At 45.0% G+C, this 11,106-nt stretch overlaps 1 protein-coding gene across 1 annotated transcript in view; it reads right to left on the bottom strand.

The window, feature by feature from the left end:
• The window catches only part of ZC3HC1 (zinc finger C3HC-type containing 1), a 20,484-nt gene extending 10,886 nt beyond the window's left edge, over window positions 1–9,598 (bottom strand). The window contains exons 1-4 of the mRNA XM_006088359.3: window positions 9,283–9,598; window positions 7,083–7,194; window positions 2,250–2,400; window positions 1,640–1,723 (exon numbers count right to left, since the gene is read on the bottom strand). Coding sequence (XP_006088421.1) covers window positions 1,640–1,723; window positions 2,250–2,400; window positions 7,083–7,194; window positions 9,283–9,428 — 493 coding nt within the window. The 5' untranslated portion in view covers window positions 9,429–9,598. The remainder of the gene's footprint in view (window positions 1–1,639; window positions 1,724–2,249; window positions 2,401–7,082; window positions 7,195–9,282) is intronic.
• Between the last annotated feature and the right edge of the window lie 1,508 nt (window positions 9,599–11,106).

Genomic DNA, 11,106 nt, shown 5'->3' with positions numbered 1-11,106 from the left:
GAAGGGGCAGAGCCATACCCTCCTCATTGGCCCTGCCCTGAGTGTGACAGTGTGCGCCCAACCCCCTGATCGGCCCTGCTCTGTGGGTGATACAGGGCGGCGCCCCAACCCCCTGATCTGCCCTGCTGTGTGTGTGACAGGGGGCGGTGCCCTAACTCCCCTATCGGCCCTACTCTGTGCGTGACAGGGTACAGAGCCCCAACCCCCTGATGGTCCCTGCTCTGTGCGTGACAGGGGGCAGCTCCTCAACCCCCTGATTGGCCCTGCTCTGTGCGTCACAGGGGGTGGCGCCGCAACCTCCCATCAACCCTGCCATGAGTGTGACAGGGGGCAGTGCCCCAACCCCCCAATCGGCCCTACCCTGAGCGTGACTGAGGGTGGCATCGCAACCTCCCAATCCGCCCTGCTCTGTGCATGACAGGGGGCGGCACCCCAACTCCCCAATCAGCCCTGCTCTGAGCCCGACCAGGGGCTGCACCTAGGATTGGGCCTGCCCTCTGCCACCCAGGAGCAGGCCTAAGCCAGCAGGTCGTTATCTCCTGAGGGGTCCCAGACTGCGAGAGGGCACAGGCCGGGCTGAGGGACCCCCGTTCCCCACCCCCGCCCCCCCAAGTGCACAAATTGGGCCTCTAGTCCTATATAATAAAGAGGTAATATGCAAATTGACCATCACACCCTCGCACAAAGATGGCCGCTCCCATGTGGTCACAAGATGGCTGGCAGGGGAGGGCAGTTGGGGGTGACCGGGCCTGCAGGGGAGGGAGAGCAGTTGGGAGGGACCAGGCTGGCAGGGGAGGGCAGTTGGGGGCAATCGGGCCGGCAGGGGAGCAGTTAGGCGTTGATCAGACTGGCAGGGGAGTGGTTAGGGGGTGATCAGGCTAACATGCAGAAGCGGTTAGGGGCAACCAGGCAGGCAGGTGAGCGGTTGGGAGCCAGCAGTCCTGGATTGTGAGAGGGATCACAGATTGGAGAGGGTGCAGGCTGGGCTGAGGGACCCCCCCCCCTCCGTGCACGAATTTTGTGCACCGGGCCTCTAGTATATGTGTGTGTGTGTGTGTATATATGTATATATCCTAATAGACAAACATGTAAATTGACCATCCCTCTGCTACGCTCACCAGCCAATCAGGAGAGCATGCAAATTAACCCAACAAAGATGGTGGTTAATTTGCATACGTAGGCGCGAAGCGGCGGAGCAAAGACTGAAGGCTCTGGCCGGAGCGAAGGCCTGGGTCCCGGGTGCCAAAGGAAAACCAGTGCCGGCAGCCAGGGGAAGGGAAGGCCTATAGCACGAATCTCTTCATGCAAAGGGCCTCTAGTGTGTGTGTGTGTGTGTGTGTGTGTATGTGTGTGTATATATATATATATATATATATATATATATATATATAAACTGGGTTGATAATGTTTATATTCCAGGGCCCCTATGAGGATTAAATGGGATAATGTATGCATGGCTAAGCCTTTGGCATGTCAAACGCACTTAATAAAGTTAAGCAGTAACATAATAAGTGAATGAATGTAAGTCAGTTCTTGATAAAGACCAAGAACTTCAATTAGATTTTCATAAATAAATATACAATATAGAAATGCAATGACCAAGAAGAGATGGTAAATGGGAAATCTTGGAAGTAAGTACCTGGAGAGGGGCTATCTGGCCAGAAACAGAACTTCTCATGGGCAGTACACAAGGCTTTCTTCAGCTCAGCACATCGCTCCTTATCTGAAACCCACAGAGGAAACAAAGCTTTAAAAACACTATAGAGATTCAAAGCCTTAAGAGTATAGACTCAAACATAAAAATAACTAAGAAAACTACAAAATATATGAAATATTCGCAACTGCATCATCTTAATATTTTCTACAAAACAAGTTTTAAATCCAGATCCTAAGATCAATAACAAAGAGCATATCATGTATCTTATAAGGCAGGCATTCCAAAGTGTGAGCCTTCACCAATTCCTCTCTTTGCCTAAGTATAAATTTTGGAACCATAAAGTAAACATACTTACTGTTAGTTTCCCAGAATACATAAAATCAAGTTCATTCTAGTTTAGTTTTTTAAAAAAGGAATGACTGAAGAAAAAAAGGAATGACTGACGCTCATACAGTGAAGACGAACACAAATTCACCTTGTTATATACAGCAGTATACATTCTTTAATCAAACAAGTGGCCAGTCTTTTCTGAAAAAGTAGCAGAGTCTATCTTTGAATATAGAGAAAAATGTAATTTGTATTTTATACTTACATCTGTCAAAATCAAAAGCTGGTTGTAAACTGGCACAGAGAAAAGCTTGACAGCTGGAGCACTTGAGCATATCACATTCAACTGTGACCCAGCCATATTTTGCACAGACAAGTGGAGACAGCTCAGGGGGCTTACCTGCCCATTTCAAAGAGTATTCATGTTAAGAAAAACAACACTGCAAGTACATTAAATTGAGTAAGTCAGAAATTAAACCTTTCACTTATTCTTTCTGTATACAGAAATAAATATATTAAACTGAGGGAAAACACAGTAAAAAAAGTGTTAAAACAATTTTTATTTATTTAAAATTTTTTATTTATTCATTTGAGAGAGAGAGGAAGGGGAAGGGAGAGGAAGAAGGTCAAGGAGAGGGAGAGAAAGAGAGATATATCAATTTATTGTTCCATTTATTTATGTACTTATTGGTTGATTCTTGTACTAGTATGTGTCCTGACTGGGGATCCAACCTGTAACCTTGGTGTATTGTATTAAGATGATACTATAAGCAACTGAGCTTCAAGGCCAGGGTTTAAACTTCACTCAAGGATATGTTAATTGATTTTAGAGAGGAAGGGAGAGAAACATTGATGTGAGAGAGAAACTGACTGGTTGCCTCTCGTACACACCCCAAACGGGGACTGAACCTGCAACCTAGGTATTTGCCCTGACCAGGAATCAAACCCTCGACCTTCCAGTGTACAGGACAATGCTCCAACAGAGCCACACGGGTCAGGGCTTAAAACTATTTTTAACCCTGGCTGGTGTCTCTTTAATACTCAACATTCAGCTTTTTATATTTTACCTAAAGAGCTCTTTTTTCACAGCACATGGGGAAAAAGGGATAAAACATGAAAGAAGATGTAGGAAAGTTCTATATTTTTATAAGGAATATGAAAATTTGAAAACATTCCAGTATCAGCAAAAGGAGGACCAAAGGCTAGAAAACAGAATTTAGATGTAAATGTTAAAGGAGGTGGGATTATCCTGTATAATAAAAGGCTAATATGCAAATCGACCGAACAGCAGAACGATCGGTTGCTATGACGTGCACTGACCACCAGGGGGCAGACACTCAATGCAAGAGCTGCCCCCTGGTGGTCAGTGTGCTCCCACAGGGGGAGCGCCGCTCAGCCAGAAGCTGGCTCATGGCTGGTGAGTGCAGCTGCGGTGGCGGACATCCCCTGAGGGGTCCCAGACTGTGAGAAGGCACAGGCCAGGCTGAGGGCCCCCACCCCCATCCCAGTGCACCAGGCCTCTAGTCTAGAATAAAAGTAACAGAATCACTTAACTAGCTTAAGTTAAATAAATTATCATATCCAAAGTAGTAATCAATTTATATCCAATGAGAACAAAAGAGAATAAAAGGAAATGGTTCTAAATACTTTCTTAAAATCAGACCCTAACTGAGTAGCTCAGTTGGTTAGAGCGTTGTCCCAATATGTCAAGGTTGCAGGTTCAATCCCAGGTCAGGGCACATATAAGAATCAACCAAAGAATGCATAAATAAGTAAAATAACAAATCTATGTTTCTCTCTCAATCTCCCTCTATCTCTCTCTCTCTCAATCTCTTCTTCTCTCTCTCAAATCAATAAATAAAATAAAAAATACTATATTAAAATAAAAAATTAGTCCAGGGACAACTGAAATACCCAAATATATAATGATAGTAATGGATTATAACCTATTAACTAAAAGAAATCATGAGCCCATGCTGCTACAAATAAATTATATAAAGTTTGATGATGTTATTTACCTAATTTCAAAGCACTTCCCCACAAAACACTTTAAAAAAAATATGTATTTTTATTGATTTCAGAGAAGAAGGGAGAGAGAGAGAGAGAAACATCAATGATGAGAGAGAATCATTGATTGGATGCCTCCTGCATGCCCCCACTGGGGATTGAGCCTACAACCTGGGCATGTGCCCTGAACTGGAATCATCCGTGACTTCCTGGTTCACAGGTCAACACTTAACCACTGAGTTATGCAGGCCAGCCACAAAACACTTTTTAATTACTTTATAATGGAGAAGACTGACAGACCCTCCCTTTTATCAAGTATCAAAGTGATCACTGCCAGTAAAGGGATAAATCAAAATCGTGTGCCACCTGGCAGGATGCAATGAGAACACAGCACCACTTCTGTGATGCTCCTGCATTACCTGAATCTAATCACAAGGAAATAGCACACAAATATGAACTGAGATACTACAAAATAACTGGCCTGCAATCTTCAAAAGTATCAAGATCATGAAATTCAAGGAAAAATTGAGAATTCTCAACTGTATCCTTTTGCTATAAAGAACATTACTGGACCCTGCTGGGTAGCTCAGTTGGTTAGAGTGTTGTTCCCATACACCAAGCTTTCAGGTTTTGTTTTTGTTTTTATTTTAATATATTTTTACTGATTTCAGAGAGGACGGGAGAGGGAGAGAGAGAGAGAAAGAGAAACATCAACGATGAGAGAGATTCATTGATTCGCTGCCTCCTGCACACCCTCTACTGGGGATTGAGCCCACAACTGGGGCATGTGCCCTTGACCAGAATCGAACCCAGGACCCTTCAGTCCACAGGCCAATGCTCTATCCACTGAGCAAAACGAGCTAGGGCAAGCATTCAGGTTTGATCAAGTGGAACAACAAATCGATGTTTCTCTCTCTCAAATCAATAAAGTAAAAAACAAAAAAACACATTATTGGGACAACAGATGAAATAATTTGGGTCAGAGGGTTAGATGATAGTTTTATGAATATTTTTTGATGGCTGCATTGTATGTAGGAGAAAGTTCTTGTTTGTAGGAAATACTTGGGGGACAATGAGGTATCACTTTGGCAACTTATTTTCAAGTATTTCAGAAAGAAAGTTCTTTGTAACCTGTGCAACCTTTCTGTAAGTCTACAACTATTTAAATTTTTAAAAAAATCACTCTAGTGAATAGAACCTAGCAAAAGTAATGGAATATCTTCTGATATTAGGTTACAAGGTGTCCAGCTTCTGTCTTGCTCTCTCTGGCTTGCTCACTCTGATGGAAGCCAGCTACCATGGAAAGGCCTATGAAGCAAGAAACATGAAGGTCTCCAGCCAACAGCTAGTATATAACTGAAGCCCTCAATCCAATAGCTACAAGGAAATGAACCCTATCAACAACCACATTAGATGGGAAGTAGATCCTTTCCTAGCCACCCCTAAGATGACTGCAGGCCCCACCCTATACCTTCACTGCTATCTGTGAGGGACCTTGAATCAGAGGACTTGGCTAAGCTGTGCCTGGATTCTTGATCCACAGAAATTGTGAGATAATAAGCGTTCGTTGTTTTAAGCCACTGAGTTTTAGGGTAATTTGTTATGCAACAATAGAGAATATACAGAGGAAAATCTAGAAAAAGACAAAAAGTATAGTAGTCTCAAAAAATATTAGATTTGGTTGCCAAGAGCCTTACGCTATAGTCCTGCCTCTGCCACTTGCTAGCAGGTTGACTTTTGGCAAGTCACATAACCTACCTGAACTGCTTCCTCTTTGGTAAAATGAGTATAATAATAATAATAATACCTTATTTTCATTGGTTTAAGGTAAAGATCAAATGTGACAATATATGTGAGAACACATATAAAAATGTTAATTATTGCTGCTTCTCCTCCCTGGCTCTTCGTGTTTTTTTTTTGTAAGATGTTGGATCATCTAAAACAGTGGTTCTCAACCTTCCTAATCCCGCGACCCTTTAATACAGTTCTTCATGTTGTGGTGACCCCCAATTTCATTGTTACAAATTGAACATAATTAAAGCATAGTGATTAATCACAAAAACAATATGTAATTATATATGTGTTTTCCGATGGTCTTAGGCGACCCCTGTGAAAGGGTCATTCGGCCTCCAAAGGGGTCACGACCCACAGGTTGAGAACCGCTGATCTAAAATGTTCCTTTGAGAGATGACATTTCATGATACTAATTTTCCTACAAGATTTCTTACCAAGCCCAGCTGGTGTGGCTCAGGGGTCACAGTTCAATTCCTAGTCAGGGCACATGCCTAGCCTGTGGGCTTCAACCCCAGTAGTGGGCTTGCAGGAGGCAGCCTATCAATGATTCTCTCATCATGGTGTTTCTCTCTCTCCCTCTCCGAAATCAATCCTATATAATTAAAGGCTAATATGCAAATCGACCAAATGGGGGAACAACTGGTCACTATGATGTGCACTGACCACCAGAGGGCAGACGCTCAACGCAGGAGCTGCCCCTTGGTGGTCAGTGCACTCCCACAGCGGGAGCGCCACTCAGCCAGAAGCCAGGCTCACGGCTGGCGAGCACAGCAGCAGTGGCGGGAGCCTCTCCCACCTCCACAACAGCGCTAAGGATGTCAGCCATCAGTCGGACATCCCCTTACGGCTCCCAGACTGCGAGAGGGCGCAGGTTGGGCTGAGAGACACACACCCCCACCCCGAGTGCATGATTTTTGTGCACTGGGTCTCTAGTAAAAACATATTTTTAAAGATTTCTTACCAAGTTTCATTTTTTAAAATATATTTTTATTGATTTCAGAGAAGAAGGGAGAGAGGGGAGAGATAGATAGAAACACCAATGATGAGAGAGAATCATTGATCGGCTGCCTCCTGCCTACTGGGGATCGAGCCCGCAACTTGGGCATGTGTCCTTGACCAGAATCAAACCCAGGACCCCCCAGACCGCAGGCTGATGCTCTATCCACTGAGCCAAACCAGCTAGGGTCCAAGTTTAATTCTTAAATTTAAAACATCAGAGCAAGTAGTGTTATTCCTTGGGAGTAACAATTCCAGGAGCAGGCAGAAGTACAATTCGCATGAACTACAAAAAGGATATAGAAAATGTTTCCACTCTGCTAAAGAAGGCTTCTTTGCTTGTAGATTCCAATGGTGGCTGTTCTGTTTGGGGTGATCCATTAACTGACTGGAATGTGGCTGATGTCTCTTTCCTAAAATAAAATGGCAGAACTATTAGTAATCCTTTCATGGCATCACAAAGGATCACTTTGCTTAAACATTTTGTATCTAGCTTCTCTGCACTCCACATCCTCAACCACACCACACTGGATTTTAACCTTGCTAAAAACCATTTCAGCTATGTAATTCTTCTGATAACATTTTCAGTGGTTTCACAAGACAGTCAGCCCTCTGTATCCACAGGTTCCACATCTGCAGATTCATTCCACTGCAGATATAAAATATTTTGGGGGAAAATGTTTTTGCTGATGTGAACTATGTAGTTAGGCCTATGATGGTTGTGTCTACACTGAACATGTACAGACATTTTTCTTGTCATTATTTCCTAACGACTCAGTAAACAACTATTTACATTATATTAGGCATGATAAGTAATCTAGAGATGATTTAAAGTATATGGGGGATGTGCACAGGTTATATGCAAAAACTATGTCATCCTATATAAAAGGCTAATATGCAAATTGTTCCAGCCCACCACCCTTGGCCCCTACCCCTGGCCGGATAGGGGCGATCAGGGCCAGCCGGACCCCACCTGTGCACAAATTCATGCATCGGGCCTCTGGTTTTATATAAAGGACTTGGGCGCCTGAGGGTCTGGGTACCCGAAGGGGGTCTTGGATGATACACTTGCTAAATAGAATCCCAATCCTTCCGTCTCTTCTGTGTGGCCACACCTAAGTCCCAAGCAATCCCTACCTCTGCGGTGGCTAACTGTTCCCCTAGTACACTCGTGCTCCCTATTCATATTTTGCACAACTTTAGTAAACACAAAATAAGACCCTGGGCTTCTGTGCATTATGTAATTGGACCACCTTAGACATTTAATTCGTTTCACAGTAGAAGAAAACAATCCTGGCATTCCTACCTAGATCAGGCAGTGATACCCACTCCTCCCATCAACGTACTAATTTGAAAAGTCAAATCAAAGTAAAGATCTTTAGGCAATTTCATGAAAAAAATTTCAGGGAGAAAAAAACCAGCAAAAAACATTATTTTATTTGCAGGGAACGGTATGTCAACAGCGCCCGGGGAGAGGTACTGGGCGGAACTGCTGAAGACAAAAGTCATTTTAATAGAAACAGGATTCCACCCACTATTGTAACTGAAAGGAATTTATGGTCAGAATTCTTCCAGGAGACTCAGAGAGCCTCAGGGAGGTGCGGTTCTTGGGAAAACCTGAGGATTCATAAACTTGGAAGGAGAAAAAAAATGACACTTATTTTACTAACCTCTAACTGAAATTCAGCATTCTTTCAATTACGAATGAAGGTAATAAAACCATGGCAGCATCGGCAATCCCTGCGAATTCGTGACGAATGGAAACTACAGACATTTTGTCACATTATGGTGGCTGCACGTGCTTTGAAATATCACTGATGCTGATATCACTACTTCAACACTGTGGCAGCTACAAGACGGATGGCTGGAGAGTATCTATCGCGTTAGGAATGAAGTACGCGACTGCATCCCCTTTTTCTACTACCTTCATGACTGAATTCCAACAGAATCGACTTCCTTTCGCATCCTAGGTCATTATTTACTCATTTACTTCAGACAGGGGCAGGGAGAGGGCGGGCGGCAGAAACACACGGGCTGCCTCCCGCAGCCCCGCCGGGGAGGGAGCCCGCACCCCGGGCTGTGCCCCGACCGGAACCCCACTGGCCACCTCCGGGTCATGGTTCGATGCTGCCCCCCTGAACCACACCGGCCGGGCATCATCCTATGCAATTTACTTTGTACATTTAATAATAAGATGCCGAGAAGGGGTTCGTAAGCTTTAGCGGGCTGCCACAGCTGTCTACAGCTCAAAACCGGTTAAGAAGCCCAACTGAGAGCAGTCATGTGCACATAGCGGTCTTCTTTCTTCCTTCTCCCCAAAACCTGACCACGGCAATCCCGCACACCCCGAGGAGATTAAAGCCGATAGTGACCCCGGTCTCTTTCAGATCCCGGGACGAAGCCATCCTCGCCGCCGGAGTCACCCACCCAGGGGATCCCCACAGGCCGGACAACCCTCTCCAATCAGCCGGAGCTGGACCAGGGTGGACTCGCGAACTCACGCTTCAGTGCCTCCTTCTTCCGGGGCAATCCCCTCATCTATCAGCTGCCGGATTTTCTGGGGAGTCCCTTCTGGGGAGCGAACAACTGCACCCCAAGTCTTTTCAATCCCCGCAGCAAACGCTGTCCCCTCGCTGGGCGCCGCCATCTTGGTCCGTTGCCGAGTTACTTCCCCGCGGCTTTGAAGGCTCGGGGACTTCCGTTCTGGGGAGGTTCAGATCCCCTCTGCAGGTACCCTTCCGCGCATGCCCACGGCACCCACCCCTCCTTGGCCATTTTAGGGCTTGGTACACCACGGGGCGGGGGCTCGAGTGTTTAGATTGAACCTTAAGTAATTGTTTCCTTTATGCAAGAGCATTTTGGGGCTGATAAAGGGGCATTTAGAGCTGTCTCTCCAAGTTAAGCAGGAACAAGGGCCCAATGTAGTCTTCAAGTAATGAACTTAAATGGGCCGCCTAAATTCTATCTTCCTACAAGTGAGGAATTGGCGACCGTCACCTGAGAATAGATAATTTAGAAACCTTCTTAGAAACCCTATGACAGGTGGGTTTAGAAGTCTGTGGCATTTGGCATTATTGAACACTTCCTCCTTTGTCCAGCAAATACATTTATTGGGTGTGTCCTATGACGCTGCCCTAGGAGCTTGCAATGACCGTAGTGAACAAAGGAGACATAGTTCTTAGTGGACTTCAACTTCAAACAAACACGTTTTTCTATAGTTTTGAAATTGTAAGTGCTCCAAAGAAGAAAGGTATAAAAGGAGGACCTAATTTAGTTTGCAGAGTCTCCTGAGAGTATCCGGTGCTGGAGCTAAATTGGATGAGATAGCCTGAGCTGGTCTGGCTCAGTGGATAGAGCTCGGGCCTGTGGACCACTGGTGGTCCCTGAGGTCCGAAAGGTTGGCCACCGCTGGACTGAAGGGTCCCAGGTTTGATTCCGGTCAAGGCCACATGCCCGGGTTGCAGGCTCAATCCGCAGTGAGGGGCATGCAGGAGGCAGCTGATCAATGATTGATTCTCTCTCATCATTGATGTTTCTATCTCTCTCTCCCTCTCCTTTCCTCTCTGAAATCAATAAAAATATATTTTAAAAAAATGGATGAGATAGTGATTGGAGGGAGTTTGTCTCATAAACTGAAAAAGAGGACTGTTGTGACTGAGCAGTGGGCAGATGAAAATGGGACCACCCCACCCCACCCCTTCAGCTAACTCCCTGTGGGCTCCTAACTTCAATTATCTTCCCACTCACCAGGACCTTTAACCTGTTGATCTAACCACCTTCCATTGTACCACACCTCATCAGCTTTCTTATTTCTTCTCTCCTTAGGTAGCTTAAGTTTGTCGGCAAACATTATCATCACTTTGCAAAATTTGAATATGAGCTGAGAATTAGTTAATCTTCCTATCTGATAAAAGGGTAATATGCAAATTGTCCCCTCCACCAGGAGTTCTGCAGCAGTTCCATCAGGGGGTGGGCTGGCTGGGGGGAGGGGGCCACGGGCGGTTGGCAGGCTGGCCTCGCCCCGATCAGGGTTGTGGGGGCCAGCCAACCTCCCGCTTCCCCTCTCCTTGCCTGCCTGGCCAATCCGCCCCTATCAGGCCAGGCTGGACAGACCCCACCCCTGCACGAATTCATGCACCGGGCTTCTAGTATTAAATAATTATTGTTAGTTTTGTTACATGTGATAATGGCATTGTGATTATGGTTTGTTTGTTTTAAGTTCTTATTTGTAACAGATACATCTTGAGGTATTTATGAGTGAACCAGTCTGGGATTTGCTTTAAAATTCTTTTTTTTTTTATTAAAAAAATTTTTTTAAAGAACCG

This window comes from Myotis lucifugus, unplaced genomic scaffold, assembly GCF_000147115.1.
Source record: "Myotis lucifugus unplaced genomic scaffold, Myoluc2.0 scaffold_46, whole genome shotgun sequence".
In the NCBI taxonomy this organism is placed as follows: Eukaryota; Metazoa; Chordata; class Mammalia; order Chiroptera; family Vespertilionidae; genus Myotis; species Myotis lucifugus.
Note: the sequence above shows the minus strand (reverse complement) of the source record. Positions and strands in the feature narration are given on the sequence as shown.